At 41.8% G+C, this 24,765-nt stretch overlaps 1 protein-coding gene across 2 annotated transcripts in view; it reads left to right on the top strand.

The window, feature by feature from the left end:
• Positions 1-24,765, top strand: part of A1CF (APOBEC1 complementation factor) — a 93,054-nt gene that overhangs the window by 58,226 nt on the left and 10,063 nt on the right. Inside the window, exons 5-9 of one of the 2 annotated variants that reach the window (XM_027840668.1) lie at positions 1,665-1,903; positions 11,184-11,348; positions 15,629-15,726; positions 16,999-17,272; positions 19,823-20,031. In XM_027840668.1, coding sequence (XP_027696469.1) covers positions 1,665-1,903; positions 11,184-11,348; positions 15,629-15,726; positions 16,999-17,272; positions 19,823-20,031 — 985 coding nt within the window. The remainder of the gene's footprint in view (positions 1-1,664; positions 1,904-11,183; positions 11,349-15,628; positions 15,727-16,998; positions 17,273-19,822; positions 20,032-24,765) is intronic. The other variant, XM_027840669.1, reaches the window with a different exon arrangement.

Consider the following 24,765-nt stretch of genomic DNA (forward strand, 5'->3'; position numbering starts at 1 on the left):
AAACAAGCATTTATTGAACACTTACTGTGGGCAAGGCACTGGGGGAAGCAACAAACAATAAAGGGGGGAAAGGCCTTGACCTTATATTCTAAATTGGGGAAATAACACATGAAAGGGAGCTGAAGATCATGGGGATGGGATGGAGAAAGATGAAGGTATCCAGTGCAGGAGCATGGTTTGAAAGCCCTAAAATTCAGGAACAGAGTCGGGGGGACAACAAAGGTTGGCTGGCTTGAGCCTCTCCACAAAATGGAAGCCCCAGAACAAACTCACAAATGGGAGAAGTGGGCCAGCCTGGTAGAGAACTACTTCAGGGTTAGAAGGCTGCAGGTGGATTGGATGTTTCAGGGTGAGGAGGCCCCAGGTACTGAGGGAGCTTCCAGAGTGAGACTGAAGCCTGGTTTTGAAGCCTAGAAAGTCGGGAGCAAAGTCAGGAGGGAAATGAAGGCCAGAATATCTACCACACAGGGTTGCTGTATCAAAAAGAATGTAATTTTCCATAAATGGCAGCTATTAGAAAATGATAGCATTTTAAAGGGACCTCAACAGACAGCCAGTCTAATCCCTGCCCAAAAATGAATCGCCATACTGACACACATGGAAAGTGGCCCTCCAGTCTCAGTTTGAAGGCCTCTGAGAATGCCCCTGAGACTGCCCATTCTGCTCACATCATTAGGAAGTTATTAGGAATAACCTCCAGAGGAGGACGAGGAGGATGAGGAGGAGAAGGAAGTTATTTCTAATATCAAGCCTAGATTTGCCTCCATAGATTCCCTCCTCCTCTTCCATTCTGACCTCTAGGACCAAATGGGACATATTTAGTCACTCTTTCACATGAAAGATAATTCAAATAATCAAATATAATAATCACCCCCCCCCAGACTTCTTTCCTCTAGGCTGAACATCTCCAGTTCCTCCAGTCAGCCCTCATACACGAGGCACTCAAGGCTCGTCACGTCCGATTTGCCTTCTTTTGGACATTCTTTAGCCTAATGTTGGTCTTTCAAAAATGTAGCATCTAGAAATGGACGTGACTATCACTCCTCATTCCTGGAAACATATAAAATCCTCTCTTAACTCGGTCTGAAACTGCATTAGGGTTTCTTTACCTTCGTGTTACACTGTTGCTAGGTAATGAGCGAGCAGAGCTGACCTTGGAGTCAGGAAGACCTGGGTTCAAGTCCTGCCCTGACACAGACTGACTGAGTGATCCTAGCAAGTTATTTATCATCTCAGTACCTTAAGCAACTCTCTAAAGACCATACATTTCAAGGAGATACTGACCTGCACTGGTAGAGGGTGTTAGTTAGCTATTTCAATGAAATCTCAGGTTCAGTACTTAAGAGTTAGCTTTGTAACCAGAATTGCCTGAGTTTGCCTGCCTTTCATGTGGTAACAGTCATGAAATGAGCTCTCTGTGTGAGGGCCAGGAGTCATGGAGTCTAGGCCTGTGTTCACCACTCTTTGTGTGGTAAGTCACTGGGTAAATCACTGGACCTCCCCCAAAATGTGAGGGGGTTTCAGTGTCAGGGTCTCTAAGGACCCTTCCTGCTCCACCAGGATAGAGATGAGTAGGTATCTGGCAAAGAATCTAGAAAACCAAAGGCATTTAAAACTTGGTAGGACCGGGCTTCTCACCAAGCAAAACAACTGTTTTCTTGCAGGAACGGACGCCTCCTTGGGGTTTGTGCCAGTGTAGACAACTGTCGACTATTTGTTGGGGGAATCCCCAAGACCAAAAAGAGGGAAGAGATCTTGTCGGAGATGAGAAAGGTCACAGAAGGTGTGGTCGATGTTATCGTCTATCCCAGTGCCGCGGACAAAAACAAGAACCGGGGCTTCGCTTTTGTGGAGTATGAAAGTCACCGAGCTGCAGCCATGGGCAGGAGGAAACTGCTCCCAGGTTTGCAGCTCTCCCCAGCCCCTCACCAAAGGAAAGAACCCACTACCCCCTTCTCTACAGCTGTCACTGGGAATGAGAGAAAACAGGTTTTCTTCCTTTGTCATCTAAAATCAAATATTCTTCTCTTTTGATCTTCTTCTGCCTTAAATTTTAGAACGTTTTATGCAAGTTATACTTGGAAACATAAGCACATTAAGTTGACCTGGTAACAATTTGCAAATATACACACTTATGTATATGTGTGTATATATATATGTGTGTGTATATACATGTATACACATATATGTATATTTGTGTCTATACATACATGCACATATGCATATATGCAATACTATGTATACATATGCATACATACATACATATATAGGACTAAATGTTGCCCAATGAAGACATTAAGTTTCTCAATGCTTATCTTGGAAACTTCTCCTTTTTGAACTGCTACCAACAATAATCAAGACATTCATTGTTTCAGGTCATTATACTGCTGCTCATCTGAGTTTGGGATGATGATGGTGGTGGTGGTAGTAGTGGTGGTGGTGATGGCGATGGTGATGGTGATAGTCTCAGAACTTCAAAGATCTTACAAGTTAGTGACAAGGGCTTCAAACTGCTTTTTGTCAGTGGGATCAATCATAAGATATTATTTCATCCCTAGACCTACAGTAGGTGAAATAAGAACACAAATTGTGAACATACTTAAATTGAAAGAGGGAAAAGCCACAGAATCTGAAGGCATTGAAACACACAGCACAAAGTCCCCAAACTCCACCTAATAGGAAAACAGATGACAAAAAAGAATCTTGCTATCTGAAATTATTTTGAAGAGGGACATGCTTAGACTAAAATCTCAAAAAAGCCATTTTGGAGTTTGCTAACATCCATCCAACCTGGTAGAAAGAATGATAATATCAAAACAGAGTCATTGAAAATAGCTGTAATCTGCAATAACCTTCATGAGCAAACACAGCCTCCTACAGCATTTGACAAAAGTGTGAAAATAGTTTGGAAGCTACACACAAAAGTATATGCATGAGTTCTTAACAGCTGACATTTATGTAGCCTTTGAAGATTTACAAGATGCTTTACAAGCATTATCTCATTTGATCTTCACAACAACTGTGGGAGTTGGATGCTATTATTATACCCATTTTACAGATAAGGAAACTGAGGTAGATAGAAATTAAATAACTTGCTCAGTCTTGATAAACAGGCTCTTATTGACCATTATCTCATTATTCCTAAGGATGCCACCATGGTAGAGAGCTACTAAAGACATGTGAAAAGGTTTTGTAAGATTCCGTCAATACCTAACCAGTATTTACAATAAAAACGAACAAAAAGACCCTTAAATTCCATGTGGCCCAATTAAAGGGGAAAAAAAGAGAAAAGAGAGAGAGAGGAAGGAAGGAAGGAAGGAAAGAAGGAAGGAAGGAAGGAAGGATTTAGAGAACAAAAGCATATCAGAAACTCCAGATTCTCTTTATCAGCAACTAAGAGCAAAAGTCTAAAGGTTGAGGTGATACATGGAGAAAACACAAGAAGCAAAATAAACAATTTAAGACTGATCATAAACTTTATTCAAGCAACAAAGGAGCCAGGGGACCTCTGGAGATGGAGGATATGAGAAATTGTTGGCTACCTACAAGATCACAAAAACACCCAAATGGCAGGTTAACTCGAAGGAGAAATGGGAAGCCAGACCCCATTAATCTCATGAAAGACAGTGCTGTTACAGGAGATGGCTGAAATGCCACATCCTCTGCAAAACAGGAAAGGAGGAAAAAAAAATAGTACACCAAAGAGATCCATGAATGGGAGGGGATACTTCTTGCCAATTTTATAATCTTTGAACTAGTTGCCTTAAAGTGCCACAACTTTTACCCAACTGTTATTGATTATCACAACCTTTGAATCAGTTCAACACTCCTAATTTGTTTATGTACTAAAAGGATATAAAATAAATCCTACTATAGTGAAAATACTGGAGGATTTGATATCTTCATGGAAAGTATCTCCATTTAAAGCATACCACCCTTGGGAATGCCAGTGTAGATTAGGAATGGACCTTTCAGGTCATCTAGGTCAGTCTCCTCTTATTACCATTGAAGTAACTAGAACTGAAATTACCTAGTCAAGTCACACATATTATAAGAGAAAGAGTCAGAGCCTGAACTCAAATTCCATGCAAAATGTCAAGAACGATTGATATAAAACACAACATTTTGGGGGGAAATTGTTTAAGCCCGTTGGGGTTCTGCCCACCGTCCCCCTGTTATCACCTGTCTGAAACAGAGAGAGGATGTGGCTTTCATGTTAAAGAAGGAGTCCTGAAGAGCCTCACCTCAAAAAAGAAGTGAAGGACAAGCTGGATAAAAATGACAATGACAAGAGCTGTACTTTAAGGTTTACAAAACTTGTTTTTTATTTGAGCGTCACAATGACCCTTTGAAGTAGAGCCTAACAGGCATTACCCAACAAAAGCATTACCCAACAGGCATCTGTTCTCAGAGGAAGATGCTTGGACTCAGAGAATTGAAGGGTCTCCCTCATCACATAGCCAATAAATGTCAGAGAATGACATTTAAACCCAGGTCTTCCTGCCTCCAAATCCAGCCCCAAAGTATTAACTGTGTTTTAAGGATTCAGGCAAGCTGCAGTCTCAGTCAGAGCAAGTTACAAAAGAGGTCAAAGTCCACTCTATCACTGGTCACTTAAATCAGTCCCAGAAAGAAAGACAAAATGAATTATTCCTGCCAGATTTCATAGAGAACAGACTAGGTTAAGCAGAAGCAACTAACCACAAACCAGAGCTTTCCGGTATGGTATAAGTGGATAGAACACTGGACTTGGAGTCAGTGGAACCTGAATTTGAATTCTTTGTGACCCTGAGCAAGTCACAACTGCTCTGAGGCTCAGATTCATTGTGGATATCAGTGGCACCTGCCTTACAAAACTATTGTATGAAATGATGAAATCGTAGCACTTCATAAACCTTAAAACCCTATAAAATGCCAGTCATTATTATGCTATCAGAGTTTGATTTCCACTGATTCCTCCAACTAGGGTATACTCCTAACACTAAAAATTCTATTCCATGCCTGGTTGGGAAACAGCAAGAAGAAGAAAGAATAGGCTCATGCAATCCTCACCCCCAGCACAAGATCAGAGCATTATGTCTGAGTTCCCACACCACCCTTGAAATGACCAAGCAGTCTCAGACAGGTGTGACCTAGACTGCCTCAGAAAGCCTGATAGGTAGCCAATGGAGAGGGACCAAACATAGGTGCACACACATAGCAATCCAAGAGAGGCCAAGCAGACAGGGGACCTGCTACCCTGGCCACCTTCCATATGCCCCACAATATGGATGTGCATTAGCACAACACTCTTAGGTTTGAATGAGAATCGCACTAAGGTCTGTAGACACATGCCCACAGTAGGAAATCTCCTGGGAACCTGCAAAGTGCAACCACAACCTCTCCCAACCGTGGAGGTTGACCTGGGTCTGGAACACTGTCTGCAGTCACAAGGATTTTTGCCTCAAGGTTTCATAGTGGTGGCTACTGCCTGACATCAGCAGTGAAGTCCGCTCCTTTTCATAGAATCACAGCATGGTATAGAACCACGGGGTCCATCTAGTCCAACCTGAAGAAGAATTCTCTCTAGAACACACTCATTGAGCTTTGCCTGAAAATCTCCAGCTACTTCCTGAGGCATCCCATTCCACATTTAGACACTTTTCAACATCACCTCTTTTCTTCCTCTGACCTCAAGCCTAAACTCTTTCTGATTTCTACCCATTGTGCCTAGCTCTGCTGTCTGGAGCCCAACACAGACAGTCAAATCTCTTTTCCCCACTTTAATACTTGAAGACAAACATCTTTGTAAAAGTCCTTTAAATTCTCCACTATACTTCACCCTCCTCCCTTTTCCGTCAATTCCCTATAGCAAAACTAAGAGCTGTTCAGAAACTGTTTGCCAGGATGCTGACTCAGCTCACCACTCTCAGGTTTGTCACTGTCCCTGGCCAGGGTGCTGATACAGTTAGAAATGGAACTCTGTGGCTACAAAGTACAAACTTGGCACAAGATACATTTTTCTTAGCTCAAGGCTGTTTTCTCACTTGGAAGGTGGTAGGAGCAGTAGAAAAAAGCAGCTCCCTTTTGGATGACTAGGGATATATTTGGTTTTCCCTCTTCTCTTGACAAGCCATGGGTACCTTAAAGCTAACTTCTGCTAGCGCTGAACTTATACTTGTAACGATTCTGACCCCAACAGAATGAGTATAAATGTAATCCCTAAGCAGAGGTGCCCAGGAAAAGGCAGTTTATAAGAGTTATTTGGCCAAAGTAAAATCATACTGGTATATTTCATATAGGCATTGACATAATAAAAGGAAAAACTGGATCATATCTATATTGACATCCTTGCTATAAATGAAACAGAAGGCAAAAGGAATGGTTCTCCTTAGAGAAGCAATATGGCAAAGTTGATTTTTATCCTACAACCAAGGAAAGTAATGGGGCAGCTAGGTGGCACAGTAAATAGAGAACTGAGCCTGGAGTTAGGAAGACCTGAGTTCAAATCCAGCCTCAAACACTTAGCTGTGTTACCCTGGGCAAGTCACTTAACCTTGTTTGCCTCAGTTTCCTCATCTGCAAAATGAGTTGGAGAAGGAAATGACAAACCACTCTAATATCTTTGCCAAGAAAATCCCAAATGAGGCCATGAAGAGTCAGACACAACTGCACAGCAACAAGAAAAATAACAAATATCTTTTAGAGGTCCTTCTGGTCATCTCAAATTATAATACCTTTACAAAACGATCACCATGAAGATAGTTCTAGTATCTGTGTCAGAAATGAAAATGTAGAGGGCAACTAGGTGGTATAGAGGATAGAGCACTGGCCTTGGAGTCAGGAGGACCTGAGTTCAAATCTGGCCTCAGACACATAACACTCACTAGCTGTGACCCTGGGTAAGTCACTTAACCCAATTGCCTCACCAAAATAAAAAGAAAGAAATGAAAATGTAGAAATATTCTATTAAGAACTCATTAATTCCCTGCAAATTAGTTCAATATATATTTTAATATTCTGTGAATTCAATGCAACCTGGACATAAGAGGATGTCTCAAAAGAAAATATGTTGGAACATACGACTCAGGATTAAGAAACTAAAAAAGGCCCCAAAACTTGTAGATTGTGTGAACAAATCAGACCTATGTATTATGAAATCTTTAATGCAAAAAGTGTCAGATGGCACAGGATGTGTAAGCATCAAATAACCTCACAAAAACAAAATTGATTATAATTTAACAGGAAATGACTAGCAACTGATGCAGCAGTTTTCAAAACATGTCTTTGTGCAGTCAGACAACTGACTTGTCAGCTTGAAGATCAAAATCAATGCCCAACAAGGAAAAAGAGTAAAAATGAAAACAGAAAGAAATCATAGAGGAGATAACACATTTATAGACAGATTGGTATTATTGGTATCTTTTTTTTTAAAGAGGCCCAATTAAGACAAATCATCTGAGAGTATTTAAAGTTTATATTAGGAGAAAGGCAACAAACAGACAAAAATGGTAATCTGTCGAGATTTCTCTAACAGTTTCTCCTTCAGCAATAGTGGAACCTCAGCATTTTTAACTGTAATGGTCCCATTCTCAATGTGCTGCATGAAGACACAGAATTCCAACTCAAGTGCTCAGTCATAGGTCTAGGCAGTGAGAAATAAATAACTTCCTCCAGATGTGTTAGATAAATTACACATGGAAAATAGAGGATTCTCCATAGACAGCATCTGTCCATTCTTCCTTCCTTCCGTGTCCTGGAAGCTTTTACCATTTTCCAAAACAAACAAAAAATAGTTTTTGAATGGAGATCATAGTTTCCCACACATTTTAATTAAGCAACCCCAAAGCTTACAACATCTAGATCTGTTATATTTACTTTGACATGTTATTTGTTGCTTGTGAAATACATCCTGCTTTATGAACACGATAGCTGAAATGCATATAGCCTTCTTACATTGGCAAAATGGTTCACATATGCTGCCTAAATTAAACCTCACAACACTGTAGTAGGAACTATTTTTTAGAAGATTCGTTGTTTCATTGGTGTAGGGGACTTCTGGTCAGGAAACCTCCTCTACCAATTCAGGTAAGTGGAAGTACCACAACTTATTATCTAAGTAAGTTTCCTAGAACATTGAATAAATGAAGGAATTGGTGAATGGGTGAGTGAATGAATAAAAAGCATTCAACAAGTACAGATTAAGTTCCAAACACTACACTAAGCACTAAGGATGCAAATGAAAAAGTGAAGACAATAATTGTCTTTGAAAAGCTTACAATCTGAGGGGAGGGACAACGTACATAAAGGAGTGGTGGTCAGGGAGGGATGCTCTGGTTTAGAAAGTTATAGGGATCAGGGGCAGCTAGGTGGTGCAGTGGATAGAGCACTGGCCCTGAAGTCAGGAGGACCTGAGTTCAAATCTGGCCTCAGACCAAACACTTGACATGTACAAGCTGCGTGACTTTGCACAAGTCACTTAACCCCAATTGCCTCACCAAAAAAAAAAAAGTTATAGGGATCATAAGAGGAGAACCTGAAGAATATACTGATAGACTCTTTCCTAGAGCAATGGCAAAGTTAATTTGATTATGGTTCCAGAATTGGAGAGGGCATGGAGAATGTGAGGGTACATGAACAGCTAGTAAGGTAGCTGGCAAGAAGATGGACGGGAGGTAGGGAGAGGTGAGGTAGGTTAGCCAGATTCACACAGCTAATATGTGCCAAGGGCAGAACGTCAACCCAGGTCTTCCTCACTTTGAGGCCAGCTCCCAGTACCATGCTGTCCTTTTCTGTACCATGTTGTACTATGCTGTTATTGTCATCTCCATTTTACAGGTGAGGAAGCAAGAGTTGGAGAGAGGTTGAGTCTTGCCCAGGGCCACACATCTGGCCATTGCCAGAATCAGGATTAAAACCCAAATCATCTTAATTCCAACACTTAATCCATTCCCCCCACACTGACTGGGAAGAAGAAACTAATGCTTCCTCAGTCTTTTTTTTTCCCTTTTTTCCCTACCTCCCTTCTCTTCAATAGAAGTGTGCCCTATTTCCAGCCACTGAATGAGATGTGAGACTGTGTTTAGCCAAGAACATTAAGCAGTCTTGGAATTTTCCCTCACAGACATCTCCCTTCTGGCACATACTCCAATATTCCAAAGATCCTTTCTTTCATCAGTGGGAGTCATCCTACCATGAACACAGATCATGATCTAGGACTCGATAGACAACCTTGGATGGTGTCTTTTGCTGAGCACCCTGTGGCTGATTTAGTGATAAGCATCTCCAAACTCAGCAAATTGCGTCTGATGGGGTATCATATATTACTGGAGCCATACTCATCTTTTCAGCATGGTTGGATGTATTAGACTCTGTACTCTATTAGGAAGGCCTGCCAGAACTCAGAGTTACCTCCAAGCTATGATGAGACTTCAGGAGACAATGTTAGTGGAGACCATTCTACTGCATTTCCCAGGATGGTTTCATTAACTCCCATGAATTCAGTTCTCATCTCTAAGCTGATGATTCTCAGATCTACTTATCCAGCCCCAACTTCTTTGCTTACCTCTAGTCTCACATCTCCAACTGCCTCTAGAACTGGATATCCAGTGGACATCTCAAATCCAACATGTCCAAAACTGAACTCAGCTTTCCCTGCCCCCCAAACTGTCTCCCCTTCCAAAATTCTCCAGTACTATTGAATGTACCACCATCCTCCTGGTCATCTGTGCTTACAACCTCGATGTCACCCTCAAGCTTTCACTCCTACACCCGAAATCCAACATACTGCCAAAGCCTTTCCATATTGCCTTCATAACATCTCTTACATATGTCCTTTTATTTGATTCTGTTACCTCCTTAGTACAGATTCTCATCACCACAGACCTTGACTATTACAATAGCCTCCTCCCTGGTGTCCCTGAATAAGTCCACCTCACTCCAGTCCATGCTCAATTCAGTTGCCAAAGTGATTTTCCTAAGGTGTCGGTCTGACCATCACACACACACACACACATACACACCACATGCTATACAACACGCACACCACTCAATAAACTTCAATGGCTATATATTATCTCAAGTATCAAATAGAAGAATCTTCTGTTTGGCCTTCAAAATCCACCTCCCCACTTTTCCAGTCTTACATCCCACCTACCCACTGACACATTCTATGATCCAGTGACACTGGCCTCCTTGTTATTCCTCAAATAAAACACTTCATCTCCAAACCCTGGCCATTTTCACTGGCTGTTGCTTGTGCTTGGAATTCTCTCCCTCCTTATTTCTACCTCCTGGCTTCTCTAGCTTCCTTCAAGTGCCAGACAAAATCCCACTCTCTACAGAAAGGTTCTTCTGAATGTTCTTAATTCTAATGCCCTGTCTCTATCAATTATCTTTAATTTATCCCTATACCTTATTTGTACATAGCTCTCTGTACACTGTCTCCCTCATGTAAGCTCCTTGAGAGCAGAGAATGTCTTTTACCTTTCTTTGTATCCCATGTACTTAGCACAGTGCCTGGCACATGGTTGGTATTTAATAAAATGTTAATTCACTGTGTTTAACTCAATAGATAAGTTTTAGGAACTAAAAACATCCTGGAGGCTCCTTCATACCTGTTTTCAAACTCCACTTCCACTTCACTTACACAGACACATGGATCACCCCAATTTCTCTATCAGACTTCTTTTAGGTCTGATCCAGGATATATCATGAGGTCCACCTTCTATTCTAAATGTTTTCTCCTCTCTGGTCTCTAGATTCATAGATTTAAAGCTGGAAAAAACCTTGGAGGTCACCTAATCCAACTTTTTCATTTTATGAAGGGTAAAACTGAAACAAAGAAATAAAGTGACCTTCACTAGGCTAGTAATTATCAAAGGGGCAGAGACTGGGTGGAATTCCTGTGTGTAACAGCCTGGTACAATACAAAGTGTTCTGACTCTTAAGTCAGAGGAGCTGGGTTCAAATCTTGGCCCTACATTTACTGCCTATGACCTTAGACAAGTCATTTTACATTTTGGAGCCTCAGTTTCCACCTCTATAAAATGAGGGAGTTGGACTGCATGATTACTAAGTTTCCCTTGAGACCTAAATCTCTGAATCCATAATTAATGGCATGTAAGAAGTGATTCAAAGAATCAAGGCAGCCTGCTACTTCAATTACTACTTTTATTAATCATTCTTCTGGTCCTTCTTGACAGGGAGAATTCAGTTGTGGGGCCATCCCATTGCAGTAGACTGGGCAGAACCAGAAGTAGAAGTTGATGAAGATACAATGTCTTCTGTGAAAATCCTTTATGTGCGAAACCTCATGCTGTCTACGTCTGAAGAGACCATCGAAAAGGAATTCAACAATATCAGACCAGGTAGGGGTTTCCATGGGAGGTGACTCTTCCTTTTTGGGAAGGGAGGAGGGGGAGGTCCATGCATTTGGCCTTGATACAAGTCTTCACAGCTTTGATCAGGACAGGCTTCATTCAGATGGTCCTATAGTTGAATATTTAGTGAACAAATTGATATGTGAAACTCATGATGATACTCAGCCTCGAAATTAGAGCAAGAAGGTAATTCATCACAGAAAGATCTAGAGGGTAGTGGACTATAATCCCAATGAGTCAATAGTGATATGTGGTAGCCATATCTCATATCTAATTATTGGCTTCAGTACTAGGTGATAATCTCCCCAAACTCCTTCCTGGGTGGGCCAGTCTGGAGTATTATGTTCAGGTCAGGGCATCACAGTTCAAGAAGGGCATTGGCAACCAGGATAATGAAGCTGCTTGAGGGCATGCCATATGATGATTGATTGAAGGAACTGAGGACACTTAGCATAGACAAGAAAGGATTCAGGGAACTATGGGAGTGATATTTAGGTATTTGAAAGGCTGTTCTGTGAAAGGGGGGTTAGTGTTGTTCTGTGTGGCCCCAGAGCAAAGAAAGAAGAGCCATGTGTGGAAGTTACCAAGAAGCAAACTTGGGCTTGCTGTCAGAAGAACTTCCTAACATTTAAACTATTCCCAGGTGGAACGAGTTGCCTCAAAAGGTGGAGGGCTCCCCTTGCTGGTGGTCTTTAAGCAAAGACAGGAAGACCACTTGTCAGGCATCTTGCAAAGGATTTATTTTGGGATGCTAATAGGACAGAAAGGACCCGGAGGGAGTCCCAGACAGTGCTGAGTTTCTGTACTGATATTCTGAGTTAATCCAAATGTTATTTTGTCTGCAAAACTCTTAAAGCATTGTAAGCAATCTGGGTTAAGACTGGATCAGAAACACTGTAACTTGGGGCTTCTGTTCACATTTGCAAAGGCAACCCGTGAAGTCTATTGCCTCACCAAAGACTCCATGGAAACATCGTTCCCCTGCTTTTCACAGAAATAAATTCCTCATCTTCAGCTGTTGTGTACACAGAACCGAAAGGACTCGTTGCATGAACCATTTGTACCATTTGTATGAAAACATCACTAATATCCCTCTGGCTAAAATTGAAGAGCATTTGCTCTCTTTCTGCAGATGGAGAATGAGTGGGCATTGTATCATCAGCTATCTGATGGATGTCTAAACAAGGTCACAGAATCATAGAATTTCCCTTGGAAAGGACCTTAGAGGCATCTAAGCCTATTCTTGCTTGAAGAATGCCATCTACTGCAACACCCCCAGCTCATATTGATCCAGCCTTTGCTGAAAGAGCTCTAGTGAAGGGAAGCCCCTCCCCCCTTCCTAGACAGCCCATTCTGCCATTGGACAGCTCTTGTTCCTGGGCAGTTTAGTTGTACACGAGGCCCGAATTCACCTCTTTCCAACTTTCACCCATTGCTCCTAAACCAAGATGAACCAGACTAATCCCTCTTGGGCATGGTGGCCTGTCTTTGCTTGAAGGGCACTGTATTGTTCTCTCTCTTCTGGGCTTTTCTTCTCCAAGATAACCACCCCCAACTCCTCCAAGCACTCTTTACAGAGCATGTGCTCAAGGCCCTTCTTAGCTCCTTTGCAGGTTCTCCAGTTGATCAGTGCCATTTCTTAAACTGTGGTGCAGTCTGGCCACAGTAGAGTACATAAGACTATCATTTTGGTAGTCCTGGGTACTAGGACTGAGACACTTGAGAAACATTGAACTTAATTACTTAGTAACTCTAAATAACTTGAATTTAAAAAGCCATATTCATCCACAATAAAAAAAAAATCCCAAGTTAGTTTACTTTCCCGTTAGGTCCTATTTGATATTCCATTAATTACATTATTCTCATATCTTCTTGTTGTTGCTGTTTGGCCCCTTCAGTCATGACCAAACTCTTCATGACCCCATTTAGAGTTTTCTTGGCAGAGATACTGGAGTGATTTGCCATTTCCTTCTCCAGCTCACTTTACAGATAAGGAAACTGAGGCAAACAGGGTGAAGTGACTTGCCCAGGATCACACAGCTAGTAATTGTCAGGGGTCAGATTTGAACTCATGAAGAGGACTCATCCTGATTCCATGCCCAGTGCTCTATCCACTGTGCCACCTGGCTGCCTCTCATAGCCTATCCTCTTTTAATTTCATAATATTCTTTTTTTCAAGCACAAAGGCGGCTCCTTTAACGGTCCATCTCTAAATCTATCCTATAAATTAGTGTGTTAAGTATAAGAAACACTAAGTATCATAAAAAGATTAGTTTGATGTAATATTCATTCATCCCCAAGTCTTAACTTATAAGAAAACTATTCTGCTAACCACACATTTAATGAGTATTCCACCAGAAGCCCCAGGTCTTCCTCTACTATATTCAGGCCTCATGGGTCTTTTCTCACCCTGTATGTGGGTGCTTGGCTTTGTGCCCCATAGCTTGCTATTTGGTGTAAATCCATCTTCAGGACTTCATCACGATCTAGATGAATCATTTCTCTAATTTTTCAAGATCACGCTGAATTCTTTTCTCCTTTTCTAAATCATTAACAGCTCCCACCTGATAAGGTTCATCTGAAACCTCCATGTGTCTCTGGTCAATTCCTTTAATCCCATAACTAGGAATGGCTGCCTTCCATTGGAAGTCAAGGGGCCACTGACTTCCTCAGGATGCTGCAAAATCATTGGCCATCCACCTTATAGGACATCATGGTCCTATGCACAGAGCACTGGGCTCAGAGCCAGGAAAGGCCTAGCTTCAAGTCTGACCTCAGATTCTTACTTGTTCCGTGACCTTGAGCAAGTCAAATATATTTTCTGAGTCTCTGTTTCCTTGCCTGGAAATGAGGATAATGATATTTATAGTGGCACTGGCCTCCCACACTTGGTGAAGAAGACAGTTCCTATAAAACACTTTTTGTTGTTGTCTACTCATTTTCCAGTCATGTCCCATTCTTCATGACCCCTTTTGGGAGAGTTTTCTTGGCAGAGATACTAGAGTTATTTGTCATTTCCTTCTCCAGCTCGTTTTACAGATGAGGAAACTGAAGCAAACAAGGTAAAGTGACTTACCCAGGGTCATTCAGCTAGTAGGTATCTGAGGTCAGATTTGAACTCAGGTCTTCCTGACTCCAGACTCTATCCACTGCACCACAATATAACAGTTTGCCAGCTATGAAGTGCTATAAAAATATCAGTTGGTTCCTCACTTTTCCAGCTATTAGGGGTCTCCAGAATGCCCACAAGTAGTTCTATAACAGTAGTTGACAGTTTTTGTGGAGTCTTGGTTCAAAACAGAGGTAGGAGGTTAAGAATACTCAGATGATTTTCATTGATTCTCTTGTATTTATAACGCAGTTATTCCTAGGTATTGTTTCTCCTCTCTACTATTCCACTACCCTGGGCAAGTCACTTGACCTCTTTGTGCCTCAGTTGCCTAATCTATAAAATAAAGGGGTTGGACTTGGGGCCTCTAATGTCCCTTCCAGTTGTAATTCTGTGATGCTATCATCCGTTCATTCAGAATTGAACCTTCCCATGTAACAAAAAAAAAAAAAAACAAGAACAAACAACTAATATTCCAATCACATCTGGCATTGTCTGTAACATACACTATATACTAATAGTGTATAAAGTATATATAGTAATACTACACATACTATCAATAGTATATGTATATATATTATATGTATATACTATCAATATTTTAGAAGATTTTTTTTAAGTTTGGACGGAGGACAGACAGGAGCAGGGTAGGGATATACTCCCTCTGCTCCTTCCCAAAAAGGGAAGAGGACAGGAAAGAAGGCCATGTTGTATTTATCGTACACATAAAAAGAAACACAAGGTCTATATAGCAGAGATTTGCAGATTCACATACAATCCTCTCCTACTGGACTATAATGTATATGAAAATGCCATTTGCTCTGGTGTCTGTTAATATAAGAATTTTTTTTAATTTTTTGGGGGGGCTAGGCAATGGGATTAATGACTTGCCCAGGGTCACACAGCTAGTAAGTGTGTCTGAGGTCTGATTTGAACTCGGGTCATCCTGAATCCAGGGTCGGTACTCTATCCACTGCGCCACCTAGCTGCCCACAATATAAGGATTTTTAAACAAACATTTTTAAATGACGTAAAATGACGGTGTTGGACTATATGGCCTCGATATTCTTCTACTGTTCAAGTTGCCTGAGAAGCCGCCATGTGCAATCAACCTGGCGCGACCTCTGGCAAAAGCTTCCTTTTCCCTCATTCCTTGTAGGTTCCGTGGAGCGAGTGAAGAAAATCCGAGACTATGCCTTCGTGCACTTCAATAATCGTGAAGATGCAGTGAACGCCATGAAGGCTTTAAATGGGAAGGTACTGCAGGAATGTGAGCCAATTTGTGGTTTTCATACATAGGGGAAAACAAGACACCTGCACCATGTAATTACCAAAGTCCGACGAAGGAGTCTGAAGCGGACTCTTAGTCCCATAATGTCAGCATTTCATACATAGAATTAGAGTTGGGAGAAACTTTCAAAGCTATCTAGCCCAAGCACCTCTTTTGATGGGTGCAGAAGCTGAGGCTCTCAGGGGCTGAATTCCTTGCCCAACATCACCCAGGTAGTAAGCAACAGACCTAGGATTTGAGCCCAGAGCCTCTGATTTCTAAACTAGCACATTTCCCACTGTACTCCACTGCCTGTCTTTTGGCTTTCTACCCCTCTCCTCCCTGTCATCCCTACATTCGAAGTACAAACAAGAAGTAAAGAAGGTGATTTCTACATGCTGCTTCTGGAACAGTTTCATTACATTTCGGTCACATGTCAACTATCACTTGATCATGGAATTATACCTATCTTGCATTGGCAGTGGACCTGGGAGTAGAGAAACCCAACTGATTCCATACCTAGGACAGGAGCTTCTGATTCTCCATCCAAACCTGGGTTAGGGAGAGTCCAAATTTAAGGTAATTTTGCACTGCCTTCAGGGCTGATGTACATACCACTGTCAGACTGGCCCATGTTCTGTAATAGTAATGTCCATGAAAATGGGGGAATATACTAAGGAGGGGGGAAAAGAAGTCAGGCTTCCTTGGAATAGGGGTCTATATCCCACCCAGGGGAACACTTTTGTTGCCTATGATTCTGGCAAGCATCAGGATAAGAGATGTAGGAGATCCTTGAGGGGAGATGTGTAGGATCCAAATCAGGATGAGAAGTCAGTAGACTGGGTTGGTACAGCATTTCTTCAGATCTCAACCTTGTATTCAAAGGGTTGAGATGATAGGATCAGAAATATAGATGTAAATTTGGATAGGCTCAGGAAACTGATTTTAGGCATACTGAATCTGCTACAAGTAGAACCCAGAGGAGGTAAGACACAAGAAAGATCGGGGAGGGGGTTTTTTTCTTACAAAACCCATCTCCCCAAAAACCATCTCCCCTTTATGGAAGCTATGCAAATTCTTTGCCAGCCCCTCACGGTACCATACTCTTGTCTCAGTTATTACGTAAGGCGTGGGACGTAGAGTATGTTTACCCAATTAAACCTAGAAAGTGAGAGCAAACAAGAGGTGGAGTAGACATTATCTAGACGGGGTTGCCTTTGCTGTTCCTCACTTTACCTTTCCTTTTCTTATTATAAAAGGTATTGGATGGTTCTCCTATTGAAGTGACATTAGCCAAGCCAGTGGATAAAGACAGTTACGTGAGATATACTCGAGGCACAGGTGGCCGGGGCACCACCCTGCAAGGGGAATACACTTACTCACTGGGACATATTTATGACCCAGCCACAACCTATCTGGGAGCACCTGTCTTCTATGCCCCACAGGCCTATGCAGCCATTCCAAACCTCCACTTTCCAGTGGCCAAGGGACACCTCAGCAACAGAGCCGTCATCCGGCCCCCTTCTATCAGAGGTAACATCTGCCGTTTAGAAATTTCAAAGATTCATTGAAAGATCTCCAATAATTTGTTTTGCAATAACTTTAGATGGATTATATGGGGGATATTGTAGCTATAGAGAATGGAAATTGTTCGTTGAAAATCACATATTGTACTCACTGTATTAAGCAAGGAATCCTTTTTAATCACATTACAACTGGTAAATGTTTTCACATTTTCACTAGACATTTAGAAAGAGAGAAAATGTAGAGTCAATTAAATATGGCTAAATGACTTGTTCTGAGCTGAGTCACTTGGATACAGCACAATGTAAAGCCCAAATCCCAGTTTGGATCCTATTCCTAAGAGTAGTAGCAGTAATTGTTATTATTATCCAAAGCCTCAAGCATCTGTGATTTCATCGGTGTACATACACCACCCAAAGATGCAGATTATGGCGCACTCCTTTCCCCCCAACCCCCACCATCATGTTAATAAGCCATTTTTATGAGCATCTAGTTAGAGACAGGAGCTCATTGGTATGGGGCACTCTATCTGCCAATGCAGATAGGAATCATCTAAGGTTGAGACATGGCAGTGGAAGATAAATGATAGGGAAATGTGGTAAGGTGATAAGGTGGAAAAGGACAGTGCAGAGTTGAATTGATCCACTAAGGTGTCAAGATGGGAAAGCGAAGAGAGTAGAGCTGGAGCAGGAGTGATGGCCTGGGAAAGAACAGAGGTGAAAGAATTGGAGTTCACAATAAGGACCAAGAACGGGATTTGGGAGATGGGGAGGTGGAATGACAATAGGTTGTGATCAGATAAAAGAATTTCAGAGTTCATGACCATGTAAGTGGAAAGTTACGGGTATTCCACTTGAGAGTGGTGACAAGAACAAGGGTATGACCGAGACCATCTCTGTATGTAGCTGAAGGGGAAGATGGAGGAATAAACACGTGCCACAAAGCACTTTTTACCCATGGGACTCTGGATAAGTCACTTCCCTCTCTCTTGGCCCCAATTTCCTCCTCTGTAAAAATGAGGGGATGGGACTAGACTCAACCCACTCTAATTCAATAAACATTTATTAAGTGCCTGATATGTGCCGGGCACTGTGCTAAGTGCTAGAGATACAAACAAGAAGCTCCTTCTTTCCCTGCTCTTCATCCTCTGACCCAAAGAGACTGAGTGTGAACATGAAGAGCTCAGCAACCACTCACCACTAACGGAGAAACGATTTGGAATGTATATTCTATCAATAGTGGGTTAAGAGCGCCATCTTTGTCTAAAAACAGTGGATTGTTATTAATTTGATAACACCTCATATAGCGGGATGCTCTCATCTTCCCTCCACTTAGAAATAGGGATTGCATCTTCTCATGAGGATGTGAATAAGGAAATTAACTTCTTTCTGAGGGATATTAGAAAATGAGGAATTAAATTTCAGTCAGAAAAGGAAACAATCAACCTGGCTGCCAGATAATTTCTATTTCCTGTTATAAAACATCTAATGAAAGCAGGGGAAAAAAACCCATGTATGCAGATGTCCATGTCCTCGATCATTTGAGCAGAGAGGAAGGCTACTAAGGAACATTTAACTGTACTTCGAATCAAACAATGCAAAGAACCCCAATCTCAGAGTGGAAAGAGACCCCAGAGCTAAATGTTGTTCAGCCCTTCCCCTCCCACTAGTTTCCTTTACAACACATCTCATGTGGTCATCCAGCCTCTGCTTGAAGACCTCCTCTGTCTCCAGAAGCAGCCCTCTATACTTTTCTGGGAGTGAATTATGTCAATGAAGAATCAAAATTCCATACCTTTAAAATGAACCAGTTGTAATGTGTGCATGGAGGAAGAGAAAGGAGGTGGGAATGTTCTGTGCTTTAAGCAAGGGGAAAAAATCTGTGTCTTATGACTATTTTGGAACTAATGATGCTGATTGAAGGAAGAATAATTGATATAATTATTTTTCCTATCCCTTTATGCCATCAATGGCAAATGTGGCACACACACCCAAAAAAAATAGTAAAACTAAAATCAAAAGTAATCTGTACATGAACTCAATGAAAAGTTGAACCTTACATTGGCAGAACAAAGAGCAAATATGGGGAACGTAACCAAAACGGCGGTTTGCTTCCTAGCCCAGTATCCTAATGTGCCAGCAATGACTTTGACTTTGCTGCTAAAGGAGAGTCCAAAGGCCAGATGGAATATTATAAGCAGCGTGTTGATATTGCATTGGGATGCCTTAGTAAACATTCCACCATCTTACTGTCCGGCAAAATCTCTCTGAGAGCTAAGTTAATTAACAGCCAAAATTGAAAATGTCACTTCTAGCTCAGAGATCCAGCCTGCCATCGGTACTGAAGGCAAATCTCCATGGTACTGGCACCCTTCAGCAGTCACTCATTTTTCTCTTGTGAACTATACTTTGCATTGAGTTTCTTTCCATTAGAATCCCACCTCATGGCCTATCTTCAGGGGCATAATCAATGTGACGGGGGCTAACTTTTCCATTACAGTAAGAATCAGGGTGATTTTCTGGTGGTTTGATTCAGTTTAATACCTTCTTACATTCCTAGAAATTTACATGAATGTCCCTGTAGGGGCTGCGGGAGTTAGAGGCCTGGGCGGTCGTGGATATTTGGCCTACCCGGGCCGGGGGCGTGGCTATCAGGTCAAAGGAGACAAGAGGGGAGAAGACAAACTCTACGACATTTTACCTGGGATGGAGCTCACTCCCATGAATCCAGTTACCTTAAAGCCTCAAGGGATTAAACTCGCTCCTCAGGTAGGTAGTAGGAACTGGAAGATGTGCCAAGCCTTGTTTTCTTCAAATGCTTAAGCAATAAAATTAATAACTAGCTTCATAGACAACCAAACAAAAGCAGGAATAAGGATATATGGAAACTATAACCGCTGGGTCTAAACTATTGTAGTTTGTTCAAAGGAAGCCGAATGGATATAAATTTGGATAGAATCATGGAACTGGAAAACCAGAAGGGATCCCACAAATATATGAAAGGAAAACTCCTCCCCCAGTAACATATCAGAAAGCAGTTTTCCAGTTTCTGAAGAGCCTCCAGGTTGAGGGAGCCAACATGTAGTGAGGCATCCCAATCCATTGTTGGGTGGCTGTAAGTGTTTAAAAAAAAAAACTTTTCCTAATATCCAACCTAAATTGGCATCTTCGCAACTCCCACCTGTTGCTCCTGGTTCAAATAAAATAAAGCCAATCTTTGCTCTTCGTGGCAGCCCTTCAAATACTTAAAGAAAGCCATTATATCCCCTGAGTCTTCTTGCCATGTTAAACCTGTCCAATTCCTTCAGTGATTCCTCATGTGTCATGGACTCAGCATCCTTCACCATGCTGGTTGCATCTGGGACATCATAGCTTCTCCAACGCCCTCCTTAAACCACAATACTGAACACAATCCTTCGTTTGAAGTCTTATGAAGGTAGATTACAGTGGGACAGTCATTCCCCTATTTCTCAAAGCTCTTTCTCTTGAGGCAACCCAAGATAGCATTATTCTGACTCATAGTGAGCCTCAAGTCTGCTGAAACCCCAAGATCATTTTGAAACTGTCTACTCAGGCTTCCCCTATTTTGGACTCATGATGTTTATTTTTGAACCCAAATGTAAGACTTGATCCTTGTTTCATTCTGGCCCTAGCCTGATGGGATGCATTTGGACCCTGAATTCAGCATGTTGATTATTCCTCTCAGCTTTGTGCCATTGGCAAGATCTGTGAGCATGCCATGATGCCTTTATTCTAGTCTGATAAAAGTGTTTAAAAACATAACACCAAGCCCAGATCCCTGGGGTCCCCTAAGACAAACTTCCTGCCACGTTGACATTGAATTGTTATTAGCTACTTTTTGAGTCCAGATATCCCACCAGAATCCAATTATATCAGTCTAATCCCTATCTCTCCACATTCCCCACAAGAATGCTATGACACCCTTTGTCAAAAGCTTTGGCAAAAATCTAGGTAAACAGGTATCCACAGCATTCCTCTTATCAACTAGCTTGTCCAAATAATCACAATAGCTTTGAATTTGTGTGGGTCTTCTTCCAGTCACTCTTTCCCCTTTGAGTGTGCCTCAGAGTTTGTCACCTGATTTGTTTTTCTCTGTACATTACTGTTCCATTTCCTCTACTCTGCATCATATAGAAATATTTCCACATTTCTTTATCATTTCTTAGACACCATACATGTTCCTAGGGGAAGGTGGAGGCTCATGAGAGGGGAAGGAGGGCTGTGTGTTGACTGTGTATTGGCACAAGTACAACTTGCACGGAATAAAACCTATCCTGTATTCTGTATATCATCTAACCCGACCACTTGCTTGGGATCTGAGGAATCATAGATCAGAGCAGCAGAAATAGGGAGCTAGATGGAATTTTAGAAGCCATCTACTCCAAACTCCTCATTTTGCTAATAAATAAACTGAGGCCTAGAGAGGTGAAATGATTTATCCAGGGTCATACAAATGGGCCTTTAAATTCTTCCATTGTACCTTGTGGCTGTAAAACTGTTTTCAGTCACGTCCAACTCTTTGTGACCCCATTTGGGGTCTTCTTGGCAAAGATACTAGAGTATATCTACTTCCTTTTCCAGCTTATTTTACAGACGAGTTAACTGAGGCAAACAGGTTAAGTGACTTGCCCAGGGTCACACAGCTAGGAAGTGTCTGAGGTTGGATTTGAACTTAGATCTTCCTGACCCCAGGTCCAGTGCTCTATCCACCACACTACTACTGTCTCCTTCTTTACCCTTTCCATAGGGCTGTGAGCCTGAGACAAATTCTAATGCTCTCGGGGGAAATACCACTAGATGATGATCCTAAGAAGCTATGAAGGTCATACCCAATCCGCTAATACTTATAGCTACAGTTCTGGGTCCCTGCTGATGGTCCATTGATTTGATCTACATTTGGACTATCAATTGTCTACTTATAAAACAGACTCGGTCCAGTTCCAAATTAACCAGATGGAGACTTTTTCCCAGTATGGGATTGCATCAAGGGTCCCAGGGGCCCCTTCTAACTTTGAGATTCTACTATTCTATCCAGCAAAATCCAGACTGCCCTCCACTCTTATGAGACAGCTTAGTATAGTGAGGAGAATACCAAAACAGTTAGCGAGATCTGGGTTTGAATTCTGCCTCAGACTTCTACTAGCTATGTGGCTTTGGAAAGTCACTCAACCTCTGAGAGACTCAGTTCTCCATTTGTAAAATGGGGGTGATGGTAGCACCTCCACAGGGTTGTTGTGGGGATCAAATCAGACAATAGAGGTAAAGTGTAACCCCTAAGTTGTTATATGTCACTGTTTAAGAATTGCCCAATATTGGGGGAAGCTAGGTGGTGCAGTGGATAGAGCACCAGCCCTGAAGTCAGGAGGACCTGAGTTCAAATCTGGCCTCAGATCAGATACTTGACACTTACTAGCTGGGTGACCTTGAGCAAGTCACTTAACCCCAATTGCCAAAAAAAAAAAAAAGAATTGCCTAATATTATTACATGGGGTATGTTTTTCTTTTTCTTTTTCAATGGTGAGGGATGCAAGCAAAAATTTATTTTTGTGCATTGAAAAGAAATTTTATTAAATATTTTTAAAAGTAAAGACTTGCTTATTTCAGGTTGGTCAGCTTGGCCCATGTGTCTTATCTCCCCTAATAGATTAGAAGCTACCCTTGTCTATTTGAGAGTTCTCCAGATCTGTCCCCAAATATCAACCTCCCAAGTGCCTGTCTCCCTCTCTGACAATGCAACCATTTCATTCCTTTGGGCTTCCTCGAACCTCCCGTTAATGCACAAGTCACCTGGGAGTATTAAGTCTTATCACTAACACCTTAGCAGGCAGTCAGCTGAGCAAGATCCCACAGACAGCCAAGCAATGCTCTGAGGCCGGGGGTGTGGATGTCCTGAGAAGTGACAAGCAGAAGGAAGTGGCTTGCTAATGGCAGAGATGAGAGAGGAACAAAAGCAAGCTTCACTGACCTCAGAACTGTGCCCTGGGAGAATCTTAACTCATTCAGGGGCGTCTCTGATCAGCAGTGCTCCCAAGTTCAGAGGGGATGGCACAGCTCCTGTAGAAATCTCTGCCCCAAACATGGTATGTTTTCATGGTGTTCTAGGCATAATTAGTTATGCCTCTGAGTGGCAGCTGAACATGGTACCCACAAATTGGATGTAGAAAGGGAGAGGACTGAAAAGTCAAATGGGAATCCAGATGGCCTTTAGAATGGATCACATTTGGAGCACTGGAGGGCCATGGCGGGACCACACCTGGAGTATAAAGGGCAGGAGGACACTCTGCCAGGAACCCCAATGGGGCCACATCTAACACAGAATAGGACTACATCCAGAGTAGTGTAGGGGACTGTCTCGGGAGTATTCTGTTCCCTTCTGGATCACATTAAAGAAAGAACCTTGAAAAGCTTGAGAGTACCTAGAGGTAGAGCAACTGAGATAGTGAGGGATACCAAAATCATACGACATGAGAATCTGTTGAATGAACTGGGGATGCTTAGTCAGGAAAAGAGAAGACTGAGGTGGGGATATGATCATTACCTTCAAGTATCCAGAGTAGAAGGGATTGTGTTGAGGGTGGAGGGTTTCCCCTCCAAAAATTGCTGGATGACGACTCTCTGGGGATGTTATAGTGGGGACTCTTCCATTGATGTGTTGGAGTAGAAGACCATTGAAGTCCCTATGATTCTACATAAAAGAGAGTTAGTCTTGTTGTGCTAGGCCCTACAAGGCAGAACTAAGAATAATGGATAGAAAATGAGGAGTTGTAAATTTAGGCTGATGTCACAGGTTAAATCATCCTACAGTTAGAGCCATCCAAATGAATGGGCTTCCTCACTAGAGGCGATTGAGCCAAGACTGGATGACCATTAGATATGTTAGATAATAATATTAAGTATTATATCATGTTATATATTATGTATGACATTATACATAATGTTATATATAACATTGGGTGTGTTAGAGAGATAATTCCAGTTCAAATTTGAACTGGACTAGATCACCACTGAGCTCCCTTCTCCTGCTGAAATTCTGTGATTGACTCTGTGATGTAATTCCAAAAGGATTACTGGAATAACATCCCTCTATAGATGTGGTGCTTCGAAAGATTATTCCCACACACCTAGACTCTTGGTTCTTTCTTCTGCTTTGTACCTTGTGGACTCTTCTGGAAACATGTTACTGTATGGGCAATGGTCTACTGTAGTCTGCCCAAGACATTGGTCATCATCCAAATTGGCTCTAATCTGGAGAAGAGACTAAGATAGTTATTATGATTAAGTCAGTAAGTCTGGGGGCAGAATACTTAGGGAAAAAAAAGTGCAGAAAATGATTAAAGAACAGAGGATTCCACAAATGGTCAATATGATATGTCAGAGAAATGAAAGGGACCAGACAAAGCAATACAGGACTGCCCATTTGGAATTTTTCCCTTGGACAAGAAATAGCACATTTTTTAGGTTTTCTACATAAAGGTGACATTT

This window comes from Vombatus ursinus, unplaced genomic scaffold (assembly GCF_900497805.2).
Source record: "Vombatus ursinus unplaced genomic scaffold, bare-nosed wombat genome assembly UNPS02014847.1, whole genome shotgun sequence".
Taxonomy (NCBI): Eukaryota; Metazoa; Chordata; class Mammalia; order Diprotodontia; family Vombatidae; genus Vombatus; species Vombatus ursinus.